Genomic DNA, 27,636 nt, shown 5'->3' with positions numbered 1-27,636 from the left:
TCCCATGGTGCTGCCTCTGTTGGTCCATATGAAATCTTCAAGCTCAAGTCATAGTGCAGTACATGGAGACAATATGCTTCAGAAACACACTCTGGGCTCTAACGCATTTAGCATCATCAAAGCAAGAATCTACATTAGTGCTGGATCACAGATCAACACCTGCCAGACAGACTGGGAGATTACTGCTGCCATTAATGAAGTTAATCTGCATCTGGAGAAGGCATACAAGGATGTGGAAGATTTCTATCTCTTTGTTAGTTAATGGGAGAAGCTTACAAAGCCATTCTTCTAAACAGATACAGCTACAGATATGAAAAAGGAAAACATTCCCTGTTCATGTGCCTCCAGTTTGATCTTTGAGAGGTCTTAACGTGATGGCAGAATCCATTTTTAGGTAATGACTAATTGGGCTTACTATGTTTAGTGTAGTGATCAAATTAATAGCAGGAATGACTTTTTATTTGGTGTGGGGAGGGGTGAGAAAGGCAGGGCAAACCCCTCCAAATTATCTGCTGTGTACTGAGGTTATGCAGAGTACTCTGAGACAGCTCTGGAAACAGGGACTATGTATTTCAGCTGGTAGGGTGCTGTGCAGTCACTTAATGAAAACATACACCTACCAAGAAAAGCAAGTTTCTCTGCCCTTGTGGAAGATGGGAGGGTTAAATACAACTGTTATTACTGCTGTGTAGTTTTTAAAACAAAAAAAAACCAACAGCCCACTAGATGGAAATATTCTATCACTTGACTGAAAATGCTAATGCCAGAAAGCATCCCTGAAACATGCTTAAAAGCAAATGGCAGTAGAAGTAGCTGGTGATGCTTTTCAAGTCTTTCACAACAGGGGAAAGACTCAGAAGCAACGCTGAACTGACAACTGGAACCACGTTAGTCAAGTAAGTTTTCTAGCGTAACTTTTCAGAAATACACTCTCAAACAGCTACTATTCCTTATGATATGCTGAGTACAAAATGTAGGACTGCACCCTCAAGAAGTTAGCTCCCACACTAGCTTTACGGTCATGTAACTACTCCTTACTTCCAGAAACTGAGAAACAATACAGCCTTTTTCTGCAACCTCTTCAGTTAGCAAAATCACAGCTCAAAGCTGTGAGTCACTAGCAGCAGTATAGACAAATAAAAAAATCTAGCTAAGTTCCTTTTCCTCCTCTCCCTTCCCCCTCACTTGAATATGCAAATATTTCAAGATCAAGTATTCACACATCAGTTGTTGACTTCTGTTTCTGTGGCACTTTTACAGTTGGGGTTTGCACAAGCAGTGAGGTGTCTGCATGGAAACAAGCTAGAGCCGATGTGGCCTTTGGATCTGTATCTAAAGCTCCCTCCCAGTTGTCTGAACCAACCACAAGTTTGGCTGCCACTAAAATAGCCTTCGGAGTTGCTCTAAGGGATGGGCCGCAGACTAGGTAAGGTAGTACAGACAAGTAAGAGAAACTGCTGTGCATAAGGAATGCTCACGTGGAACTATATTGTTAACAGATAAGCTGCACTCACCTGTGCTTGCTAAACTAAGGCAGGTAGAAAAGAAAGGCCAAGTGCCTTAAAAGCCATGTTGCTAGGGAGGGCATGTGTGGGCCTGTCTCTTTGTGTGAGCTCCAACACTTAAGATGCCTTAAGTGTAGTGAAAACAACCCCAGCATCAGCTCTTCCTCCTGCTCGATTTTTATGTTGTGGTCACAGCTGCAAATGTAAGGATGTTATTTTGCTCCTCTGGCATTGAGTCAAAACCCAGAAGTTTGTATTAGAAAAGTGGCCTGGAAAGTACTATATTAACAGACATGCAAAGCCTCTGACTTCTGGGGAATAAACAGCTTTGAAGGTAAAATATGTGCAGCAATAATCCATGCACACTTCATTAATTTCAAAACTGCAACAACAAAGTACTTCTTAGAAAAAGCTGTAAGATACTAATGAAGGGTTTGGGGTTTATTTTTTTCTTTTAATCCCAAAAGCTCCTTATCTCCATGTTTTTTTGTTCAATTTACAGTAGTCTAAATTCAAGCTCATCTAACAAAAAAATGATACATTAAGTTTGACTAACACCTTTGCCCCCCCCCCCCCCGGGAGAATCCTTTTTTCCCTGGGGAATAAATGCAACAACTTTAAAATAGCTTACATTGCCTGTTTAAGATGACTTTTCTTTGTGCTTTGTGTTTGATGGAATTTGGCTCATTCTGGATATTTCAGCACCTTAAATTATTATGTTGAGATAAAGAGGGCAGCAATTCTTGTCAAGTCTTAACAAAGACAAAAAGATCTCTAGGCATTAAGCTGCCAGAAAGGCAGTTATTTTGTTATCTGTCAACACACATGCATCTTTCTCTACCACACCCCTGTTCAGGTTTAAGTACCCTTAACATGGACTACTGCACAATATGAAACGTCAGTTTACTGTTCAAATTTGAGTTAAAGCTTAGACTCAAAACAATGAGTAAGTGCAGTTCAATGCTGTATTTAAGTGCAGTTTTGAGTTACTGCTGAAAGGGGTACTTACGCCCCTTTCCCCCTCCCTTCTGCTAGCCTGCGCAGCTTCAGTATATGCCATGTCCAGGAAGCCATAATGCACTAGAAAACCAACTTTCAAAGAGGCAGTTGATCCCTAAACCTGATACAAGAAGCAAGATGTACAGCTGGGCAGTGGAATAGGGCCATCTTGCTGTCACAGCCTGCTATTACTCCAGCCCGTGAGGCTGGCCTAAGTGGGGAGGCTCATTTTTTTTGTTTCAGTTCAGTTTATCAGTTTCACTCCAGTTTATCAAAAAACTGGCTCTAAAAGAAGCAATCCAGCCCACTCTCATAACTCATGCTCTCTCCTTGCACTTTAGAGTTCATGTGAATCAGCAGTAAGTACTTAATTTGAGTGAAAAGCAGCTAGGGTGGGAGGCAGGAGGAACTGGACTTACCAATATGAAGGCACAGGGGTAACGTTATCTGCTCTACTGATGAAGCTAGTCTTAAACTGGAGTTTCAATCTTCAGGGAAACACAGCAATTTCTTTTCTTCGCAGTGTCAGAATAAACACGCTTGAGACAACTTGATCACTTCTCAGAGTCGTGCCTGAATGACAAAGCAAATCTGACTGTAGTTTTCTTACCGTGTGAAAGTTACTGCAACTGACTTGCTTTATGCTTGCCCTGCTTAAATTCCCACTAGCTGCGCTTCTTGCGCTGGGGTTTCCACAGCACAGAGTACTGTGGGCCTGGCCCTGTTCTAAACGTTACCTCAGCCCCGGGGATGTTAGTTGCCGTGGCCCTCTGGGGCAGAAGTGATGGCATCCTGTGCCTCCTCCACCTCAAACCCTCAAGAGGAGCTGCAGTGCTCTTTTGGGCAGCACCGGCTCTGGAAATAGTATTTAAGTGTGTGAAACCAGCGTTAGAAGTGCAGGTCTTTGCAGCAGCTTGAGTATTTTCTGTGTATCCGCCTTTGTTTGTATTTGTTTGATAGATGTGTCCCACATCCCACCTCTAGAAGTGGTGAGATGTACTTAAAGTGCAATTACCATTAACACGCTCCTGGTAATTGCACGGCGAGGTGTAATTACTATACTCCTTCATCCTCTTACGCCTGTCAAGACTGCTGCGGCCACCTCGCTGCAGAGCTTCCCTCACCGCGATGCCACATGGTTAGTGCCTGTTTTCGCCCCACCACCTCTGTAAGTGACCGCAGTTCCCCTTGCCACCGCTGCCTCCACAGAGCCACCGGGGCCCTGTCGCGCCCACCCCGGCTCCCGCCCTCCGCGGGCCCCGGCTGCTCCACAGCCCCCTCCCGCCCCACGGCCGCCATTTTGTGCAGCGCCGAGCCCTCCGGCCCACGGTGCCGCTCCCTCCGGGGAGGGGCGGAGGAAAAGAGGGGGGGAACCGCGGGGCCCCGCCGACCGGTCGTGCCCGCACCGTGGGCCCGCCTACCCCACACCACTCACGGCAGCGGCGATCGGCGGATCGGCTCACACGGGGGCCGCCATTGCCGCGGCTGCGATGCCGGCGGGGCGCGGCAGGGGGCGCTGCCGGGCGGTGCTGTGCGCTGGTGCGGCTGAGGGGAGAGCGGGGTTTCGGGACCGCTGTGGCGGCGGCGCTGGGCTCGGCCATGGTTAACCCGGGGACGCTTTGTGAGGGTGCAGCTCCTCGGGGTCAGGGTTAGGGGTGCTCTCGGCCTGTGCCTCGCCCTTCTCGCCTGAGGTGGCGGGTGCCCCGCAGCAGCGGCTATGGGAGTGAGTTGGGGGAAACCCGTGAGGAGGCGGCAGCGGTTCCGTGCCGAAGGGCAGGGTTCTCTGTAACCCACATCCCCTCAGTCAGCTCCGTACTGGTAATGCAGAGCACCCCTGAACTTGCGTCTTTTTTCTGCCATCAGCTCGCTTTTGTGGTGTTCCACTATTCTTCCGGGCCAAGCCCCAAACCAGTGGATACTGTAAAACCACCCTTATACATTAAAATAAAAAGCCCAACAGAATTTCTGTGTCTTTCCAGCAATCCCCAAAGAAAACTCTCTGGATCTAATCTGATGATGTGATTCCACGCCCCGATACGCTTATTAAACTTAATTACTGCTGTCTTTTGCTTATCTTTTTCATTCCAAATTTATCCCTCCTCATTGTACCACATAAGCTGGTGTCCCTGCCGGAGTTTATCCAAGCGGGCAGTCACTGAGCTCAGCGCTTAGGCTGTAGCGTTTGTGAAGTGTGTGTGATTGCTGCTGGATTACAGGATCCTGAGCCTTGGCTCACGGGTTTGATTCATCTGAAATTAAACAATGAGTGTACCAGTAATTTCAGAGTGCTCCCTGTTCCTCAGTGCCTCACGCTTGCCTTGATACTTACTGTACAGCCTTCCTGGATGAGGAGTTGAATCAGGCATACTCAGGGCTGTTGCCAAGCCAGTTTGTTCTCTTATCCAAGTAGTTTCCAGCTTCTTATTTATGCTTTTTGGCTTACCACTGTGATTTAGTGCAATGTTATCTGCTATTGGATTCTCCCAAATAAAACTGTCTATTCCCATGGAGGGCTTCTAGTAGTTGCCAGTCAACTTCTACCATCAGAGCGACGATTACGTTGTTTTGCATTGCTCACTTGTGCCTGGCAATATAACTGACAAGTGAGAGGTTGCAAGGTTGTAGCTGAAGTTAATTAATACATCTGCTTGCTAGGACTTGTAACGCTCGTGGGACTGTGGAAGGTGGGAGTGGGGAGAAACATGGTCTGGAAAGACAATCAGCAGAGCAAAACAATGTGCAGATATGGCCAAAAACCCACAGACAATGAGAAATACAGGACAAAAAAAGGGAGCGGGTGGCCCAGCCTAGTGGAAACTTCTTTATGCTCCTAAGAAGCCCTGTTAAGAGGATGTTTTGCATGCAAAGATGCAGGTTTTTAAACTTTCTTTCTCTCCTCCTGCCTTTCAAGTAATGTCCCTTCTTTGTCTTTATCTTCAGGGGTGGTCTGACTCCTACATATATCTAATTACTGTCTAAAAAATCTGTTTCATACATTTCAGACCTGAAGAAGGATTTTGTGCCAAAAGCTTGTCTACGGTTCCCAGCTATGCCTGTGCTGGCCTAATTACCCCTGCAGCCATTCTCCTTGTGATTTTACAATGGTGAAAACTATACAATATCTATCCAATTCTGGTGAAGTTTTATTGGTATTGAAAGGTACTAGTCATTTATAATACTCTCTCTGCTATTTCTCATATGAAATGAGAAACAGACTGTGTAAGACATCGATACGCAAGTGAAGCTATGTCCACACTGGGGGTTATTTGCTGCTGCTTTTTCCAAGGTTGGAATTTCCCCCTGCCCACTGTGACTGCCCTGGGGACCCTAGCTTCTCCTGCCATGCCAGCAGCTCATCTCATAGCCACAAATGATACCTTCAGAGCCCATGTTTCCTTCCATCTCTGGAGGAAATGCTCTACCCCCAGCTCCCCAGGTCTGGAGTTCAGTTAAATGTTGGGTTTGTTATCTAGCTACCTGAATAAATCAACAAACCTATGGCAGAGCAAGCTCAAGGCTGTATACAGGGATCAAACAGCAAGTAGTTACCTTACTCGTTTAAGCTAACCAAACTCCACACTGTGGTGGGAAGAGGCAGTTGTACCTTCCTGTTCGGCTGCTTGTTGTCACTCCCACCTGGTTTTGGGAGCTGATTCATCCAGAAAGTAGGGGTTTTTAACTTTTCTACAAGGTTAACGATGAGATCAGACAGGTCCCGCATCCTATGGAACATGTGGCTGTACAAATGGGAGCAGGGTTACTGAATCCAAAGGCTCTGAGTTACATCTGCCTCTGATCGCTCCCATATGCCTTCTTTCATATGTTCTGCTATTCGCTATGGTTTCCTATCATGTACTAATTGATTAATTACTTTATGCTAAGCATACGGTCACGTGCTAGTCATTAGCAGTCCCATATGTTGAACTCATGTATATCTTTAAATGCCATATCTCCTGCCCTGCCAATCCTCCTTTAGGCAATAGCACACATATGTTGTAGATCTTCATGCTTTGATGGACTTGAAAATGCCTGCTCATTAGTCTTGTATGTAGTACTTCAGTTACTCTCTGGAGCTCCTCCTTATTGCAGTTGTGTAATGACTATAATTAAAACTGCTGATACATAGATCAGTGCTTTAGCTTGTGGTAATATGACATCTTAAAAGGGGAAGAAAAGAATTCTGAAAAAAGCCTGCGACATATTTGAAACATCCTGCATAGTAATGTCAGTATAAACCCCATGTTCAGATGAAGTTATATGTCAGACCATGGAAGTTTTGCATGAGTTTAAACTTGATAACTGGCTCAGAAATTGTGACCCTGGAAAAGCCAGTTTGCTGGGAGGAGGACAAGTGAGTTCCTGAAATCTTGCTGATGAGGAAGTTAGCGGATGAGCAGGAATCAGTGGGAATAGATGAAAAGAAGGGCATGTTACTCTTACAATCGCAACCTGCAGGATTTCAGAATAATGGATTGAAGGAATCTGGAGCTGCACTGAATTTTCACATTTTAGAGGAAAAAGACAGGCTTCTGGGATTGCTACTTACACATAGCATGGCCCAGGTTTTGCCAGAAACAGACTGAACAGACTGAGACGCAAAAGAAAATAGTTACTGATTTCCCCAGAGTTATTTCTACATTATGTCGGAGGTGAATGAGTACAGGATTTGATCCTTTGTTCCTGTAGTCCCAGTGTGACACCAGTTTAGATTCTTTCATAGTCTGTAAATGCCCAACATCAGCATAGCATAGAATGACCTGTGTGATTCAGATGGATCCTCATTTCAAACACTGTTTATTGCAGGAACGACTGGCCTGGGGGAGAATAGCTGTGTCTTTACAGGCTCTTATCTTCCAAGCCCTGAAAGAGGCAGCTGAAAGTCCTGTTGCATGTAGATAAGAAACAAAGTAAAGAAGCTGGGAGTAAACGTGGCTCTCCATGGAAAACCTAGTGCTTCAGTACAGTATGCTATAGGCCAGGAAGCAATGCGTGTAGGAAGTGAGACGGTCTTGAGTAAGAGCTTGTGTAACACATGTCCTGAGCTGTTCCAGCAGCTCCTTTCTGTATACTGCCTGTTCAGGCACAGCCAGGCACGGAATGATTTCTTGTCTACTTGGCTGTGCTGAAATTCCTGATTTTCTGAGCCACGGGCTCAGTCTGCAGCATAAATCCTAGGGATGCAGCTGGGTGGACACAAGCACTGCTCATGTACCACGTCTGTAAGCTTTGCATGACTGGGCTCTGTGTAATGCTTGGCTGGGTGACCGCTGTGAGGGGCTTAACTGGGGGTCTTGCACAGGTACCCAGCGAGGTGTCAGCCCCTTCCTAACCATGTGCAGCTTTCTTGGTGTTCTCTAGGTGACAGCTTCCAGCCTCAGTGCCTGCACCAGCCTTTCTGCAGCTGCTTCTGGCTATAGCCCGCCCCTATAGTGTCCTTATTGGATTCCAGGCCAAAAGGGGTGTTGCTGCAATGATAGCGACAGGGCGTGCAGTGCATTGATACGGTGGAGCTGCAGAGCGTTGTATAAGAAGGAGCTGCAGGGAGCAGCGTTGAATTAAACAGGATCACGTTTCTTCTCTGTGAGCCAAAGAGGTTAGTGACTATTACTTAATCCCTGCTAACTGTAATTAGGATTTGGAAGCACGGCTTTCTTCTTCTGACCCTCCCTCCACCCTTCCCAAGATTGCTTGCCATTAGTGCTTCCCCCTCGGTTTGTGAAGGAATGGGGGAGTCCTACAAGTCACGTTGTCCTAACTGCTCCAAAGACACCCACCACACTAGAGAGGATTTAGGTGGGGGGAACAGAGAGAAGAGGGGGGAAAAAAGGGAAAAGCCTTTTGTTTGTAAGAATGTCCAGAGTGCAGTGAAGCATTGTATTAGCTTGTAAGTGATGTGGAACAGACGAATAGCATCATTAAGTGTCCAGAGCACTGTGTGGTGAAAGGTCATTTAAAACCTTTCCTACAAAGTGTCTTCTGGGCTTGTTTTCAGAATTGCTGAGCTTCCTCCAAATCCTGTTAAAATCCATGTTTACTGCAGGTGTTTGACACCCCCTTCTGAAGCAGCAGACCATTCACCTTGCTGCACCTCAGTTTGCCCATGTGTGAAATGCAGATGAGAATGTATACCTTTGTTAAAGAAATGTGGTGGGGCCATATTCCAGACAGCCTTTGGTGGCAGAAAAGTGACTAGTACAGAATTGGCGTGTAAAGCACATGGACACTTCACTAGTAATTACTTTATGCTGTAGTCACAGCTACCACCAATCTCTAACTCTCTTAAAAACCCTACGTACCAAGGCTCAGTCTACACACAGAGGAAAGACAGGCTCAGCCTTTATATAACTCCCCTGGCATCGTGCTGAACTTCTGTGTTGGAGCTTGATCAAAAAACCCAAGCTACTGTTAATTAGGACAACAGTTTATTGAACTGATTTTGTGTGAATCATTTTTATCAAACTCTTTGCATTGCTTTGCCAAATTAATTTTCCTGGAATGAAGATAGTCGTTCAGCTGTTGGTTCTCTGGTTACAGATGTGAACACAGATGACACTGTGTCAACAATCAATAACTTAGTGCTTGAGCATCTTTTTTGTCATTTGTGTTGATAAATGGGACAATAAAGACAAATCTGTTTTAATAATATAAATCCAACTTGAAGTTTAATCATCCCAAAATAAAGAGCAATAGGTAAATATTTAAAATTGTAAATAGTTAAAATTATTTTCACATATAAGAATGCACATTTAAGAAAGCCTTAGTTAAAGTGTTACTAAAAACTATTGTCACAAGCACTGCATGCAACTTAGATATTCAATAATCGATAGTAAAATATTAGTGATCTATATGATTCTTCCTGTTGGATCAGAGAACTTGCCTTACACTGAAGGGTTGATGACTCCAGACTTGTCCTCCTGAGTTTATATCCACATGGTCAGTAATCTTTTTTTTTCTAATGCCAACCTCACAGTTTCTTTAGACAGCTAATTGAGTTACTGTTTGTAAGCAGCTGGAGTTTGAGTCAATGAAGTATGGTTTACATTATCCCTAAATGAATGGTAATGCTTATTTTGTAGAGCTAAAAAGGAGAATCAGTCCTTGTAGTTTTCAACTTTGTATGCTTAGCATCCTCAGTATTTTCCAAATTGTTGCGCTCACTGGATGTTTCAACACCTGTTCCTCACTTCCTCCAGAATTCCCCAATGACCCTAAAAGATCATGTTCAGCTCTGTTAAATGTCAAAGGACCAAACATTTTTAAGCTCAGCAGATGAGGACAGGATGAGAAAAGGGCCACTTTGATCTCTGCACTGAAAATGAACCGTTCATGTCAAAACAAGTGAAGATAAATGGATAAATTAACTGGTCAGTTCTTGAATTAAAACATGAGTTACTTTCCGTCTTACACTTTTGTGTCAGGACTTCAGTAAGACGCAGAAGTGGAATGCACATTGGCATTTTTGCTTTTTTAATGATGACTCTGAAGTTACCTCAGTTTCATATGGCTTGTAGAGAGGATATTGCCTGTATGTTGTGCAGATTTGTCGTAGGAAGCTTCAGTGGGTATTTTCCATTACCACTGGTGTGGTACATTGGAGCTCCATCTGTGCTGCCATCCTTGGCTAGGTGAGCAGCAGTCAGGCAACAGGAGATAAAAATAAAAACAAAATCAAACTACATCTGGACAGAAGTGGAGAAACTAACAGGAAGAGCTTGGATAGATGTGATAAAGCAGTAATTGCAGTGGGAGAACAACTCCCTAGGAAAGGAGTTACTGTGTTTGACACAGTGATACAGCGAAATCAACATATGCAGGGCCAGGGATGACTCTTTCACCTCTAACTTTCAGGCCACCATAGGTCTTTCTGAGACTTGCAGGTAGCACACAGGGTAGTAAAGGAACTGATATTATACTCGTACTGCACTTCAGGTTACTTCACCAAGGGGGTAGGAATGGGGCTTAGGGAAGAGCAACAGTCTGAAAACCAAAATGCTTAGCAGCTTACTCCTGTAGTAAAAACCCCAAACAACCCAAAATTTGAATGCATACATGCCCTATTGTAACTTAGAATGAAGGTTGCTGAGGGCCTGCCTCTCTCATCTGAAGCTAGGCTTGAACATGGAAACTGTTCTCATGCATGTAAGGTCAAGCTTTTGGGCTTTACATCTTGCAACTTTATGTGCAACTGCAATAAAAATATAAATACATGTTTGACCTGTTCCCTCTTTACTAAGCAAAATGAGCTTTCACTGTTTGTTTAACTGAACTTAAGTGTTCCCTAGACTCGTGTTTGCAACCCAGACAAAGCTCTACTGTGCTAATTAGAAGGCATTGCAGAAAACACACCTGTCTAGGAAAGATAATGAAATTCATTTGCTAATCCTTTTACTCCAGATGACTGCAATCTACCACTTTAACAATGAGTTCAACCGCATTAAAGAAGTTTCTCCTTTTTTTTTGGTTTTGTTCATTCTTTCTTCTAAGTTTAGCATTATAAACCAGTTAGGCCCCATTTGGGGCAACTAGTGTTCTTGTTATAGTGACTATCCTAGATGCTAAATTAAAGGCTGAACTACAATGGCTGATACAGCAAGCGTTCTCATGGCTCAAGTAATGTTACTGTGGTTATTAGCTTTCCCTCTTAGTGAAATGTGTAGGCAGAAAGGGATCTTTATTGTCTTGTTATTACCTTTGTTCTGTGAAGGAGAGAAGAGGAAAGCTACCAGAAAGAACATGGAATTATTAAATAATCCCTAAACAAGAGGAAGAAGTGGTACAGGATATGAGGGGAGAATTTGAGACTACAGTCAATGTAGTTGAAACGCCATGGATGTTTTTTAGCTATGCCAGAAGCTGCAGAGCCTTGAGAACTTTTCTGTTGCTAGGGAGAACAGCCCTTTGTCAGTATTTACTGCCTTTTGCAGGCTCCGACACAGATCAGCAAAAGAAAACTGGTTCGTCTGTTGTTTGGTGATGAATTTTGAGAGTGCAATGGCTTGCTTGTACTTGTCTTTGGCATAATTTGCTGATATTATTTAGGCGCAGCAGCACTCTGTGCAGCTGGAAGTGGGTCAGTGTGTTTGTGTAGATCTCTTTGAGCTTAGGGGTGACAGATTCAAATGTATAGAGGACTGAGGTTATTTTTTAGTACTCGTTAAATAAAATCTAATAAAATGAATTTGGATGGAGGAGGTAAATTAACTCCTGGCTTCTGTCTTCTTCTGAAGCTATGATTCTCTAGTGGCAAAAATCTGCAAGGAACTTGCAGAAAAGGATAAAGATGAATTTTCCACTGATGGCAATTGACTGTTAAGTGGTGAGGCTGTAAATGGGAGTGATACACTTATGGCACTGGAGATGACCATGGGCTTCACCTGCTTTCATTTTTGGTGCCCAGTGTAAGACAGAATAGGCCTGGTTTAGTTTGGTTTTTTTTCCCCAGAAGTACAGAGTATTTGAATTTGCAGTCTGAGTAATGATGAGTTCATCATCCAGAAACCAGGATAATTGGTATCAGCGGCCGCTGAAAATGTTTGCTCTAGGAAACATGTTTTCCGTGTAACCTTCATTGTAATCTTCTCAAATGGCAGCAGCTGAGCAAAATGTTGATTTTTGAAATCTATTTTACATTTACTAACTTGCATAGTGAAGTGGAATAGCTATCCTTGCATTTAGCCTGGTATTTACAAAGGTAAGGCATACTGTGTGCTCTTATATGCCTGGCATCTGTAATGAGACCTTAAGACTAAGAGCTGTTGACTAAATCTTGTCAAAACAAACAAGTCATTCGCATGAGTTCACTTGTTGTTTAAAAGTAACATTATTCTTACAGGTGTTTCCAACTCAGTCCTTCCTTTCCTGGTGACAACCAGCCTGGTCTAGTAATATTTGCAATATAAGCACAATGAAAACACAGCAAAAGAATCATAAAATATCCATGTTATATGATAATATAAGCAGGGCTGGAAGTAGCTGGATGGCAGCTGGTCCTCTGTTATAGTGGGGAGAAGAGCTTCACATCCTTTCTGCTCTTGCCCTCCGAGCAGGGAATGTGGCAATGTAATCCTCTGGTTGCTCTGAGTCCCTTTTGACTCTTAAGACTCCACCAGAAAGGATGCTTTCTCAAGGGGACAGAGATGGAGAACAGAGTCTTTATTCTCTGGTTGCTCTGAAGAAGACCTGGTTTTGCACCAGGGAAATGCATGAGGCATGTTTCCCCCAAATGCAAGGTCAGCAGTTTTCTTGCATTCATGTACTTGGGTTGGGAGAGCACCTTTCAGAAGAGCTGCTGATCCACTCACTGCAGCGTAGTGCCATCCCTATCAGTTGGCCAGTACCTTCCCAGCATCAAATAACCTGTAATATCAGAAACAAAATGTTCCTGTTTTCAAAACACATGAGGGGAAGTCTTTATATTCTAGATGCTGCTAAGTTATCAACTCCTAAGGAAGCATGAAGGTGATGATAACCCCGGAGATGAAGTTTCTTTTTGGTTAAATGACTACTAAGTGAGGCTTCAACACTTCATCTTTTGCCTTTGGGATCTCATAGTGCCATGCTGACAGAGATGGCCTTTTTCATCGAAAGAGTTATCACGAGCAGGGAGAACTGATGCAGTTGCCAAGTCACTCTCCATCATATTTGAAAAGTCACGGCAATCAGGCTCAGTCCCCAGTGACTGGCAAAAGGGAAACATCACACCCATGTTAGGGAGGTTGTACTAGATGATCTTTAAAGATCCCTTCTAACCCAAACCATCTTGACATTCTAATCAACAGAAGTTCAGTATGTATTCCTTTACAGTGTGCTCATTGTTTTTAATTTCCAGCTCCTATATGACATTATTTTTGCTTATGTGCCTATCTGGAGTAAAGTCTCCTATTCCAGACTGCAGAACTAAAATTCGTGTGGTAAGAGGAAAAACCATCCAGCCTGACAGTAAATGTTGTCAAATGGCTTGTGACCTGTAAGTCTTGCTCACAAACTATTGTTTGCCCACACTGTTATACTCTTTCTGTGGCTCAGTTGAATCCTAAACAATGCCGATAGATCCAAAGGGACTCAGAGGACAGATCATTTCCAGTTGTCATTTATGCATTCAGAGCTGCTGAGGCTTCATTGCTACCTTTATATACACAAGTCTGACCATGGGAGGGAAGAACGGAGATTGATTATCTGATATCTAAGGGAGGTATCTATAAACCAGTGACACCTTAGATGTGCATGTTTAGAGCCTGTGTTTGTGGTATTAGTGTAGGATGCCTTGTGATACCTGTTTCTAATGATAAAGAGTTTATTTGTCTGAAACCCATTTTTTTTTCGAGAGGCCATAGTCATGCCCGACATGTGGATGGCTTAAATAATCAAAATGTATCTTACACAGTGAGCTTCTTTCCCAGAACTTCAAAATGCTTTGTTGAATTACAGTAGCAGAGGGTAAGAAGAGATTTAAATTGATATTTAAAAAAGCTACAAGGCTGAATAAAGTAACGAGCAGGATTGCTGTTACATTTTAAAATCACTTTTATGTTATCATTGGTAACACAGGATAGTGGTGGTTCAGTACAGCCACTCTCTTCAGAACTCAGTGACCTCTTTGGCCATTTAAAAGAATGGTGCAGTTAAGGACAGAAGCTTGAGGTGGGGACAAAGCTCTTCATAAGAGTAACTGTTAAATCATTTCACCAAATATTGCAGAACAAAATGAAGTTGCTATATTCTAATAAGATCTGGATAGGAGAGAGAAGTGCCTGTATAATGCTTCAAACAGGATTATTCACTTGTGGAAATCTGCTTCCATGGTCCAGTTCTTTTTCCACCTCTTTTACATGGTGTATTTCCCTCTTCCAGTGGCCAGAGTATTGTCTGCTCCTGAACCTTTGTAGCAGCCGTTTTAGTTACTGCAAAGTTAGGTGGTTGTGCCGATCCTGCCTTTGATGGGATATGATCCATTTGTTCAGCCACAGTTGGTGTAACTAAAATACCGGTCCACATTAAGCCCATTCACTTGGCAGAGGAAATGAAAAGAGCAGTACTGGGTTCTTTTATCTTAATTATATGGCCATGCTGGTTCTCAATAGGCTGTGCATTTAAAATACTCCTTCAAGCAGGCAGTCAGCTTCACTAAGATCTTCCAGCTCCACATCTTTGAAAACAGATAGAGAGGAGGAAAGGTTTTTTTTAAGCCTACCCATCAATTACAGTTATTTTCACATAGATTTTAGAGAGGGTCATGAGTTTTGTAGGTGCTGCCAGCAGTTTTGCTGGTCCCAAACCAACAATATTTAACAATGTAGAACCTATGATGCCCCTAATATGCTAGCAGAATCCATCCTTATCCTTTTCCAGCTAATGTCAGTGGGTGGACCCAATCAAATTTATAATTTTTAATGAGTTTTGTATTCACTACACATCTGTGTCCAAGAGTTGCCATATATATTAATCTACCTTCAAACATGTTTTAAATATCAGTAGCTGTTGGAGTGGCTTGAAGCAAGTAGAATCTTCTGCTTTGCTTGCAGTTGGACCCAACTTGATGGCAGTTTTTTAGGTCCTTGTGGAGACTTTTTGGAACAATAGGTCTGGTGATGGTGGTCTGTAAAGAGACAGAAGAGTTGTAAATAGGAACCATTTTGTATGTCATTCTTTCACTTCTCTGTCAAGCTTTAGCATAAGCATGTCAGGCTCTAGGTTGGCACCCTTGAAGGTTCCAGTTTAGGCATGCTCAGAACTGTCTGTCTGTACAGGCAAATCCGAATTGGAGGGTAATTTAGCTTTCTTCTTGGCATATGAAACTACATCTCTGCAGGGTTTGATGTAGGTAGGCCTAGGAACTGGGAGATGCGGAGTTTGTGTTGTCCCCCGTTATACTCAAAGAAAGCAGTGTTCTTCCTAAAACTTCGCGTAGGATCTAATGTGCTGTTCAAGTACTGCAGGCAATATGCTTTTACAGCATTCGTATAACCTAATTGTTTTTAATTAACTTCCTTATCAGTGCTATTTAAGTAGGATACCAAATGCCCCCTCTAGTGGTGGATATTTTGGTAAAGGTGGTTTTGGTTTCTTGGGGACAGTTTTACCAGATGTGCAGCTGCTATTAGTACTTGCCTGCTAAATCCCATTGAATTGCTGACTAACTCTTCATGAGACAGCTGGCTAGTAGCTGGCCTGTATATCCTTTAGTGTTGCGATGCCTGGTAAGATGAAAAATACTGAGCTCTAAAGTTAGAAGGGATCTGAGTAACCTCAATTTTTATTCTTCATTCAAGGGCTATTTTTTTCTTTCTCAGACAATTGCTGAAATAGGTATATTTCAAAAATTTAATGGGAATGAAGAGCATCTATTGCATTTTTCAGACCCTCCTGAAGAGTGGTATACTGATAAAATGACAGAGGTCTTAGCTGTTGCATGCATCATTTTTAGGATTACAGTGTTATGCCAAACTTTATCTACTTCCCAAGTTTTATCGATCTAGTTATTAAAGAAAACCCCAACTTTCCATCACTCTCAATTGATATAAGAAGGTTGAAAACATTTTTGCTGGAGTAGAAGAAGAGAAAGTTTGCTAAAAAAAGGTATGCTGGTCTGAGCAGCTACAATTTACGTGTATATTGTTTGCTCTGAAGAGAGTATGGGGCAGGCCTCTGGTGTTATGAGTTGCATCATGCTAACGGTGGAGGCAGGAGGCTTCATCAGCCATGGTAAGCAATATCTTTATGGTGACTGCAGCATGTAGCAGGAGTGCTTTTTTTGTTTGGGGAATTCTCAAAATAGGTTAGCCTGTTACAGATCTGGGATGCAGTGACCTTTAGTGGACCGGAAGATAGGTATCATCAACTGGGCTGAGTCCAGAAGGTATTAAAAGAACATACTTGTGGCTGGATGTGTTTTGTTCTTCTGCCTGCTAATATTACAGTAAACAGCAAAAGCTCTTATTTCTTAATGTACTTGGGGCAGCCTTCTCATTGATGTCAGTGGGATTACTTGTGATTAAAGCTAAGCCTGCATAAAATTCCTTGTAGGGCTCAGGTTTCAGATGAATTTAACAGCGAGAGAAGGGAAAGAAAGAATGTTTCACGTGTTATATGGTATTGGTTTATATAGATATTTCTATACAAGCATTACTTATAGCCGCCTTTGTAGATGTCTGATCTGTGTAGGGTTTCCTACAGTGAAGAAGAATGATACCTGTGTCTTACATGGCATCATCATGAGGTCTGAGAGTGCTTTACAGAAGAGAGAAAGAAATTTCACCTGTTCTGGAACTGGGAGGACTGAGAGGAAAAGGAGATGCGATTTGCTTGCTTCAGGTCACCCATTAAACTTATGGAAGAAAGTAAGAATACAGCCTGGAAATACAGCTTTCCTGCATCTGCTCGGCCCAGCTCTGCATTCCTTAGGCCCTCTGGAGAAGAAAGTGTTTGTAGAAAGGACTGCAGTAATGGGCAGGCAAATTCAGGGACAGATGCAGTAATTTAGAATATATATCAGAACATTTCTCTGTAATTGTCCGTCATCACTTTCATTACAGCAAAGGCTTGGAAGCCTCTCCTGGCATTAGAATTTACCTGCAAAGCACTTGTGAATTGTTCAAGTGAGGTGAAGAAGCCACTTACCTCATTAGGTGACACAGGGAAAACAAAATGAGCAGGAGAAGGGAGGGAAGGGAAGCAGGGAGATTATTTGGCATGTCCCAGCTCCCTGCCTGTTCAGCTACACCTCATGTGATTAGCTTCGAGTAAAGCTTCCCCCAGAATGCAGGTATGGATGAACAGTACTCCTATTTTACTTTTTATGTGGAAAGCTCTCCATTTCGAAAAGTGCAAGAGTCGGCACAAACCAGCAAGGTCTTTTATCAAACAGGTGTTTAAGCAGGGTCTCAGTGGGTAGCCATGTGGAGACTTTACTCTGGTGGCTTTATTGTTCTGCGGGGAAGCCAGGGGACGCCGTTCATGGTCCCCAGGGAGTTGGCAGAGTTCAAGTCTAATAGCTTTAGTGTTTACATGAGCATTAAGTCAAGCGAGGGTGGATAATGTGTATCATGCCTTTTTATTTTTCCCCTTTGAGCAAGTATCATTTTTAGCTTTACTCAGGGTTATTTTCTCCAGCCTGTGTTCACACACCAACTGCTACTGGAGCAATAATACTGTTTGATCCCATGGAAAACACTGATCTGTGAACTGCTGATAGCTCCATACCATAGCGCATTCTCCTGAATGCTCATCTGAAATGGTACTTTACTCCAAAGTAATTGACAGTTGCTTGTTAAAACACTCTACTGCCAGGGACAAATCCACTTTCAAAAACTGATAGTACATGAAAGCCTGAAAGAAATGTTTGGGACTTTTTGTGGCTCTCTCTGCTTGAGTCATATGCCAGTTAGCCATGTACAGGCAGCCTTTTGGTTAAAGAATAGCTGTGATGAGGCTGCAGTTATGTGGGGTTGTTTATTTACCCACCAGACGTTTCACAAAACAATCTGTAATTCCCTCCTGAGTAGTTCCTGGAAACTTAACATTGGAAGTAATGGGCTGGGTTTTGGTTTATTTTAAGGAGATATTTTTATATTTATGAAATAAAAAATTAAGCCCTTCATGTTGCCCAGGGAAGCTGTGAATGCTCCATCTCTGGAGGTGTTCAAGACCAGGTTGGACAGAGCCTTGGGTGGCATGGTTTGGTGGGAGGTGTCCCTGCCCATGGCAGGGGGGTTGGAACTAGATGATCTTAAGGTCCTTTCCAACCCTATCTATTGTATGATTTTATGTCATCTTAATAGTTTTCAGGTGCCTTAAAGGCAGGCTCAGTTCTTTCCTGGATAGTTCTAGCCTTTAGCAGTGTAGGTGTATCAAAATGTAATCTTTTCTCTCAGAGTTTCAAACAAAACAAGCCTGACTGAGGACTTAGCTTCTCTACACACCTCTGGGACTCCATCTCAGAAATGTTATTTGGCTTTGTTTTTCTTCTTCAGACTAGCAACCAAATCTGAACCACAGACGGTGATTACAGACAGAGAACAGGATGAAATGGTCATTCATAGCCATGCACGTATGTCACAGCGCTTCTGATTTAGTCACCCACAGGGTGGAATATGTCATGTATTAAAAATAGATCTTTGGATTCTTCCAGTACTGCTTATGGTTTTTATATTACTTTTGTGAAATGTCTTTGCTGCAAGTACAGAGTTGTGGCTGTGGAGAGCTGCCTTAATGTGATGGCAGTCAGGACCACTGCAGACTCTGGAGTCAGCAGGGTTAGGTTGCAAAAGTGTGTTTTAATAAATGTTTTTCTTTCTGCTGAGATATTAATGCTGGAGACAGCATATCTGTTATGAGTGCAGTCATTTATTATTAATCACCCATTGTACAGAGTAAAGGTGCTTGTTTGGCAGCTGTAATACAGCATCTGGCCATATCTCAGTATAACGACATCAACTTCAGCTTTGGCAGCCAGCTGGAAAACCAGAATTTAATCAGAAAGCCTGCCTATAAATGTAAAATGATGCATGTGTATTGTTCAAATGGCTTTTGAAAGCTGGGAAGAAAAGACCATTCTGGCTGTTTCCGAGGCACAGTGGTGCCAGTCAGGATGAAAGACTGTTTTCTGCTGGCAAACCTCTGAGAGAGTTGGTGCCTTGAAGTTACAGCTCACCAGAGCCTATGTGCCTGCCAGGACACTGCGGCCTGGGTTGTGATGGCCAGAGTGATGAGTGTGAGAGATGGAGAGGCACTGGGAGGCAGTGGGAGGTGGGGGGTGTGATACTTAAGACTGTAACAAACAGCTCTCAAGGAAGATGTATGTGGTTGCTCTGCAGCTTCTTGGTGCTGTTGTTTTCCTTTGAAATATGGAAACTGTAAACGGTCTTGGCAGGTCTTCCAGAAAATTTCTGACTCTCATTTTATGGCCAATTAATGTTTTAAAAAGAAATAATGAAGAGTGTTCCTGGTTGCTTTCCTCACTGTCTCTTTCTTGCATAAAGACTACTTTTATCTCTTGGTTGCAGCAAAGGCAGAGCAAAAACACAAAGTCACGCTCCAATGTGTTAGCAGTCGAGCAATTATTTTCTTTGCCTTCATTTCTGTCTTCCCTTCAAGTTCTGCCTATAGTTAGGATTAGTGACTCCTATGTATGGTCTCCTTGAGAAGGTACTTCAGCACATACAGGTGTTAAAGCAAGTAAATGGCTTTCTGCAGAACAAAGGATATTTATGCCTTTGAATGGGCTGCTAAATTGGAGCGTTTGTGCAGTTCTTCCCTTTTAAAAAACAGCACTAACAAAAGCCACATTGTTCAGCTCCTGCTTTCTCTGCTCCAGGCAGATGTGTCTTGCTAATAGTAGACAATGAGAATAAGATGGGGTGGTACAGGCTCTAGCATGTACCAGCACCCCTCTGCCAGGTTGTGACTGCTATTGTCTGTCCAGTGTTCCCCTAAAAACTTCTGTTGAGGAAGATGCTGCAACTCTCATCTCAGGGCTTTGCTGCTGTAACAGGGAATACATTTTCTATGGTGCTTAATCCATAAGTCTTCTCACAGAGATCTCTGGAAAAATTCCTCAGTCCATTTTGGGTTATGTTAGGGGAAAGTATCAGGCTGACGCAGCCTGAAAGGGGCACGGCTGTACAGCTCCATGGACCCTGGTCCAAGCAGGCTGAAAACATACCCAGTCACCACACACACAAAGAGCACACATATACACCACATATATAGACATGTATGTGGCCAGCCACACAGATTACAGACAGAGCACTCACAGAAACACAGATGGCACCAGCAGCATTTCTGGCTGAAGGTCTGCTAGTGAGAATATATATGTATATATGTAAAGTACAAGGTGAATCCCTCCAGCAGCCAGGTTCAGGTTCAGACACCCAGTCTGCCCAGTAGCAGCCCCAGAATCCCGGTCTGTTGCTGGCAGTTAGCCATGTGAGTTCTCCTTTATTCTTTGGAGTACTGGGAGGTAGCTGCCTGGAGTGTGGGGGTTGTATGGTGTATTTTTAAGCAGCAGGAAGGAAATGATGATGTGTCGGCACTCAGGTTTGGTAGAGTTATAGATTTAATGTAAGCGAAGATCTGACAGGTATAGAAGGGGGTGTTGGAGAGAGAATTGCTGAAAAATCACTGTGGGAATGAAATGGATCAACTGTTGAGTTTGCTAAAGTGAACAAACCTTGACAGCAGTGTTTTCAGATTAAGTACTCATCCGTAAGGTTCCTGCTACTCTTAAGATACATGTGGCAGTGAAGCAGTAGTCACTTGAAGTGGCACAATTAAAAAGACCAGGCTGGGAGCACTTCAGGAAAGCCTCCCACATTAGTGTTACGCTATTGCAAGTGACATTAATGGCAAAATATTTTGATTCTATGTGAGTCACTCATTCATCTCTGTGGGAATGAGACTTTGAAAACTGCAGGGACAATGCACAAGGCTTACTGACATTCTCTGTGTACCCGTTCTCAACCTGTCATGTCTAGAAAGGCCATGACAAATTTTCTTGACGGGAAGATAATTCTTCAGTTCTGCCTTTTACCTTGCCTCTGCATTGGCCTTAAGTGATAGTACACGCAACAGAAGTAAGCCTTGCTCCCCATAAGCTCACCTCAGTGAGGTAAGAGGTTTTGAGATGTAGGGACTGAAGTCCCATAGTGATTGTACTGGGGAGGCACACACTTGCTGGGTGACTGATCCCTTTTGGCATACTCCATTGCTTGGTTTGCTGCTGTTTTACTGCTGAATTTTGCAAGAATATTTGAGTATAGAGCTGTTTGCTTGGGTTTTTAGCCTAGATCCGTCCAATGGAGGAAATAAGCCAAAGAGTCACAGAAATCTCAACAGAGAGCAGAGGGGTGATGTGACAATGATGTATTAGTGTAGGATAAATGATCCTCTTCAGCTAGATGCCTTTCTCATCTCTACTTCTGTGTCATGCAGGGCTTGTCTCCCTGGGTAAGAGGACCCCCTTTGTGCTGGCCATCAGTGGGAAAGAGCTCCCACGCCAGCCAGCACTCACCATGCCCCAGTTCAGAGGGGACCCTTAGTGGGGCTGGCAGAGCTTCATGCAACCAGGCCAGGCCAGCAGATGCTGGGTGGTGGCAGGTACTCCTCAATCACAATCTGTGAGCATGAAGGATGTCCCCTTCCAATCTTCTCCTCAGCCCCTTTACTTTCCTACAGCCACTTAGGTGGAAAAAATGCTTTTGGATGCAGGCTGATGCACTGTTATATCACTTACTGTACATTTCTTTTTTCAGTATGACAGGAGTCAAAGTTCAGCAGCCTTAAAAACACCTCTGAAATCATTTTGTTAAAGCTTTAACCAATATCACTGATTTTAAGAAAAAAGCATGGAAGACAGGCACAGCAGTTTACAGCTTGGGCTTCTTTCTTCATCATTTTCCTACTTGAAAGAGAACGTTGCTGTTATCCTCATGCAGAGGTTTGAAGTAAGGAGTAAATTTTCATATATTCATCTGGACTCTCAGATGAGTATTCTCTGTTCTGCTCTTACCTGGTTCCAAAAAACACCTAATTTACTTTTCTCCCTGAGCAGCTGCAGGATTTGTTGTGTGGGCAAAATGAGGGTAATAAAAAGCTGCAGCAGGGATGCAGACATAGCGATTTTTCTCCTCACTATGTGCAAAAGCAAAGGCTCTGTAGCGTACGTTTAGCAGCTGTCTCTTTCCGTGTGGATACCGTATTAGCCTGCAAACCTTGACCTGGACCGAATGGCTGGTTGCCATGACAACATGTTGCATCAGAACAGTCATTGGGTTTAGGTTGAAATCATTTTGCCCCTCTTAAAATGTGATTTCTGGGAAGGTCATCAGGTGAAACTTGGAAAGTTTTCTCAAAGGAGAGGCAAAAATGTTGAAGTTCAGCAACACGAGCATCTGCCGAGAGATGTTCTTTGGTCATGGCAAGAAGGTAGGTGGCTCCCCACATCCTCCACTTCATTGGAGAAGGAGGTCAGCAGATCACCAGAGAAACAAGCAGTTCTTGGAAACGAGATGACTGTAGGAGGCTCAGGGGAATCTGTCTGCTGTGTGACTCCCACTCCCAGTCCTGCTAAAGGCAGTAGGTGAACATTAACAGCTTAACACTCCAGTAACCTTGAAAATTTCTGAACTTGAAGTAAGCCCATGATCAGTTACTGCCAAGTTGGACTGCTTCTAAACCTCTGCTGAACTGGTCCTGATTCACACTGGGACCCTTTATGACTCTAAAGAATTACAACCATACACTTTAGAAAAGCATTTCTCTGGCTTTTTGATGGCTCTGCTTGGCAAGATCCTATGGGAGACTGCCCTGGGGATCAGAGGGGCTGAGGTTGATCTGCAGGGACAACCTCCCCAAAGCACAGGTTTCTCACTCCAGTGTGCTGCAAGCAGAGCCATGCATGGCAGAAAGCTGGTGTGGATTGGCAGGGACCTGACCGAGCTCAAACACAAGAAGTGCACAAACTGGGAGGGACTATCCAGGAGGGACATAGAGACAGTGACCAAGCTTTGCAGGGACAGAGCAGGGAAAGGCAAAGCTCAGCTGAAGCTGAAATGAACCACAGGAAAAGTTTCTCTGGGTGCGCTGGGAACAAAAAGAAGGCTGAGTAAATCTGAGCCTGCAGCTCAGTGGGGCCAAGGTGAAGGAAATTATAGGCACTCGATGCCTTTTTCTGCTGTGGCTTTGACTAGTAAAGGTCTGTCCTCAGACTTCCTGGGTTTCTGAGTCTGCTAACAGTTGTCTGTAGGAATTTAGCATTACCCACAGTAGCAGCAGACAGTGATAGAGCTCTTGAGCTAATTGAATGTACAGCAGCCCCTGACACCAGACATGGTACATCCAAGGGTGCTGAAGGACTTGGTTGATGTCACTGTGAAGCCAGTTGTCAATCAGGAGAGAGTCCTGGTGACTGGAAAAGGGCAAGTACTGTTATATGTCCTTATTAGCCACCTGGACGATAGGATGGAGTGCAGCTGTGACAAGTCTGTGGATAAAATCAAAGATGGGGGAGTGGTCAATGCACCACTGATGCCTGGGGAGGCTGGAGAAATGGCAGACAGGAGCATCCTGAATTCAACAGAGGCAAACATGGAGTCCCTTCTCCAGGGGCAAATAACCGTGTGCATCAGGTTGAGGACTGCCTGGCTGGAAAGTCAGAAAATGCCCTGCAGAGGCTAGTGGACAAGTTGAACCTCAGTCCACAGCATTCTCTTCTGACAAAGAAGAGGCTAACCTTGTCCTTGACTACATTAGCGAGAGTGTAGCTTGTTGCATTGAAATGGCAAAAAGCATCAAGGGAATTCTGAGTAGATACTAAGAAGTTAGATCCCACTACTACTACTAAGAAGTAGATACTAAGAAGTTCTTGCTGTGAGGGTGGTCAAAGGCTGCATCAGGGACCCTGGGAGGTTGCCAGATTCACATCTGTCACTGTGGGGTCAGGCAGAACTTGGTGTGACCCTGGTGTGACTGAGTGGGTTTTGAATCGGGTGACCTCAAGGAGTTTCTTCCAGCTAAGATAATTCTGCAACACTCAAGTCTCGTCTCTTCGGCCATAGAGAAAGTTAAGCCCAGACCAGGGCTCTGCCTGTGATGGAGGTGAAAATGGGTTGTGTGCTTATGTTACTCTCTTTTCCCCCTCGCTCGCTCTCAGCCTTATACATCTCTCCTTCCTTCTTTTACAAGGAGGGCTTTTACAAGTTTCTTTTATAATGTGCCATCACGTTGTACCTCAGATATTTGGTAATGCCATGTCACTGTAATCCCCCTGGAAAACTCTTCCAGTATCACTCACTTCTTTTATATTAAACATGCTGCTGTGTGTTTTACCCTGGTACCCTTTTGGCATGTATAAGAAAGCAGAGTTCAACACTGACAGGAATATCTACATAGGCAGGAGCTCATAATAAAACAAAATCCAAATGACGTGATTTCTTTGAACTTTTCTCTCGGTGTCAGTTGATGTAATTTCTTAGCAGCTGTCAACCTCTAACACTGCCAGAATGGTCTCTTACAGCTGTGATCTTGTCAGACAAGAGGCACAAGGAGGAGTGAAGTGGGGTTGTCCTTTTATCCATTTAAGTCTTAGGAGGATTTGAAAGGCTGCAGCCAGGTAGTGGAACTGATTGAAAGAGTTCATTCAGGTGAAGGGATTGGCAGTGGCAGGAAGGAGAACACTGAAACAGAAGAAACAGAGTTTGAAGGGATGCTGTAGTAGGATGGAAGGAGGAAAAAATGCAGTGGGGCTGACTTGGCTTGGTTTTAGGACGGCTTTCCTCTAAATCTTAAAATTACTGTACAAAGTGTTGCTAGTCCTCAGGGTGGTGGAACAGTGCAGGTTTGAAAGGTTACAGCAGTTGCCTAGTGCTTCTGCAGATCAGTGGCAAGTCATAAATCCAACAGGAGAATTTATTACCAGTGGTCCAGCAAGTGCAATTCCTGGCTCATCCTCTCTATGATGCAATTGTGGCAGGAATGCGCTTCTGGGAGATGTAAATCTTGAAGACATGCCTGCTTGTCATTAAAGGGATGGCAGAGCTTTCTTCATGCATGGAAATGTCAAGCCGACATCTTGACCAAATTATCAGATGGTTGGTTGCATCTTGACGTTGTAGGACATGCCAGTGGTTACCCAGGGGAAGAAAAGACGCTCTTTGCTTCCTGTCCCAAAGTATTTCAGCTATGCTGCCGTGCACTATGAATGTTGGTGTGGCAGCCGAGGGCAGGCTGTGCTGCAGACGCTCAGGAAGTCAGCAGGGTTTATATAAAGCTCTGCTGGGTTTGTAGACCTTTTTGGCTCCTTTCCAGCATGGAAATGCTGATATAAATAGCAGAATGTCTCACTTTTGAAGTCTGCCTTCTATTCACAGAAAGGAAGAACTTTGTGCTGGAGCTGTGATATCATAGCTGTTAAATACAAGTCTCAAGACCAGCCCTGTGACAGTCTGAACCGCTTGACCACATCTCAATGGGATGCAAGTGAGCTCAGTAGCCTGTAGCATCACATCTCTGTTAGCTGGTTGCTGACATCTGAATCAGGTTTGGCTGTATGAAAGCAGGGTTTAAGAGTAAGCCATCGTCCCTCCTCTCTTCCCAGATGCTTCTCTCCCCACTAAAAGACAATAAATCTTGCTTTTTTTTTTTTCCCCTTTGGCCAGATTAACAAAATGTTTGGGACAGTGGTGGTTGGAGTTGGAATCGCTGGCTTAGCACGAATCCGGGACTTGATGAATCCGATGCCTTCCAGCCCTTCTGAGCACCTGAAACTCTTTGGATTTGTGTCCAGGTTAGAAATGTCATCTTAGCATGTTTAATATGTGTACTGTAATGATTCTTTCTTCTGGTGCACATGCCTTTCCATGAGGAGGACTATTATTTGAGAGGGCAGGGGATTAATATCTGAAGTCTTATATTTCTCTTACAATTAAGGCTGTCTGAACAGGGAAAGTGTATGCAAATATGCCTGTCATTCTGAGTGGCAGCTAGGAAATGAGCACAGAAAGCTTTGCAGGAGGGAACTAATGGATTACCTTAGGGAGATACCTTGCAGAAATTGCTAAAGTAAAAGCTGGGAGATGTTCATGCTGTAGGATCTGTGTGGTAAAAGTTCTGTCTAAGATGTCCTGTAGGTTCAGAGCGATACAGACAATAGTCACTCTAATGAGCTGTTTGCATGACATTTGTAGAGATGTTTAAAAGACATAAGAAGTTTTACAGCGTTTAAAAAAAGGTGTGTTTTACAAAAACAGAAGTTTGTAACATTCCTAATAATGCAACTTCATCATAAAATTCTAATTATTTTCTTTTTGACAAGGTACTGAACCTACAGTGTCTTTAAAGGAAATCCCTTAATTTAGTACCTACAGTAAAGTTGCTTCTTAGAGAGCCAGAGTTTTTCTCACTAGCTTGGAGACATGGAAATTTATATACCTCCCTCTGAGCATTCCTGCTAGACTGTCTGCCCCATAACATCAAGGTTTTAAATAGTTAAGCTGTTCATGTATGGATCTCCGACTGTGAATGTATTTTTCCAGCTATATTTAAATCATGCAGTCAGGGTTGTTTGTTTGAGACTGAGAGGACCCATTAGGTCATCCAGTCTATTTCCCTGCCAAATAGACTCTTGGTTCCTTGATGCCTTTGCTAGTGGTACAGCTAGCCTCAAACAACACTCAAGATAGGGTTTTCACTACTTCTGTTGAGAAACAGTGCTGTCAAGATGCACAGTTCACAGGTTCACGGACAGCTTGCTTGGATACGTTGTCTTGCTCTTTGCATTCCAATCACATGCAAACATTATTTATCTTTGCTTTCAGGTCTGGCTTGTGGCCTACCCTCATGCCCTCTGTCACCTATCCTAACACTGTCAAGGTGTCTGCTCCAGTCTTTATTGATGTAAAAGGCTTTTGGGGGCGTTGCATGTGTTTCATTTTCAGGTGGAGATTGCTCAAGGTGGTGGCCAAGGCCTTTCCCTTAGCTCTGGCACGGGGTGTGTGCCATCATAGCCAAGCATCTGCTTTGTCCATCTCCTTGTCCATACGTGTAGTTGCACGTGGCCCTGTCGACTCAAGTGCTTTGGCCCGTGTTATCCAGCATGCTGGGGAGAAGTTCTCCCATAGGAGCAATATCCTCCTTCTAGTCATTCTTTTAAAATGGTTCTTTTGTAATGATGCTTACTAAAACCAGAACAACAAAACTAATCAGAAAGCACTTTACGCTTCAATAGCAGGGCAGTTTCTGGATTGATACCACCACCTACGCACTGGCCCATCTATTTTGTTCTTTTGTGCACTCCACTTCTGTCTGTAAGTGCTCATGATCTTCCTGGATAACAGGCTGCCTTTGTTTTACCCCGGTTGAGCTCAGTGAGACAGCCATCCATGGGAACAATTTCTATGTGCTGTTGCACAATATGCACTTGGGGAGAATGGACTGTGACAGTTATGCTCTGGTTATATTTATGCTAAATACACAGGAGAAGCTTTGGCAATATTAATGAGGTCAAGCAGATTAGCCTGGAAGATGCTCTAAGAAGCAAAGAGATCCATGCAGCCTTCATCAGTACAGAGAACAGAAGCCATGAAGAAACCATCAGGTATTTTGAAGTGTTTTTTTTCCCCTCTTTCCTACCCTTTCCCCT

General features: G+C 43.6%; 2 protein-coding genes across 14 annotated transcripts in view; one reads left to right on the top strand and one right to left on the bottom strand.

Moving 5' to 3' along the window:
- The window catches only part of LOC133274987 (cytochrome c oxidase assembly factor 1 homolog), a 52,877-nt gene extending 48,845 nt beyond the window's left edge, over positions 1-4,032 (bottom strand). The window contains exons 1-2 of one of the 5 annotated variants that reach the window (XM_061464647.1): positions 3,968-4,032; positions 2,947-3,077 (exon numbers count right to left, since the gene is read on the bottom strand). The gene's annotated coding sequence lies outside the window, so the exon portion shown is untranslated. The other 4 variants (XM_061464652.1, XM_061464651.1, XM_061464650.1 and 1 more) reach the window with 4 other exon arrangements.
- BLVRA (biliverdin reductase A) overlaps positions 1-27,636 on the top strand; it is a 46,240-nt gene that overhangs the window by 6,506 nt on the left and 12,098 nt on the right. For 2 of the 9 annotated variants that reach the window (XM_061464634.1, XM_061464629.1), the window contains exons 2-3: positions 25,655-25,782; positions 27,472-27,591. In XM_061464634.1, coding sequence (XP_061320618.1) covers positions 25,664-25,782; positions 27,472-27,591 — 239 coding nt within the window. In that variant the 5' untranslated portion in view covers positions 25,655-25,663. Of the gene's footprint in view, positions 1-3,624; positions 3,673-7,666; positions 7,724-7,941; positions 8,098-12,691; positions 12,734-25,366; positions 25,565-25,654; positions 25,783-27,471; positions 27,592-27,636 lie in introns of those variants that run through there. The other 7 variants (XM_061464630.1, XM_061464633.1, XM_061464632.1 and 4 more) reach the window with 7 other exon arrangements.

Source organism: Pezoporus flaviventris, unplaced genomic scaffold (assembly GCF_033815535.1).
Source record: "Pezoporus flaviventris isolate CSIRO_AGI_PZ_B2104156 unplaced genomic scaffold, CSIRO_AGI_Pfla_v1 ptg000037l, whole genome shotgun sequence".
Classification (NCBI taxonomy): Eukaryota; Metazoa; Chordata; class Aves; order Psittaciformes; family Psittacidae; genus Pezoporus; species Pezoporus flaviventris.
This window is presented reverse-complemented; position numbering and strand designations above follow the sequence as displayed.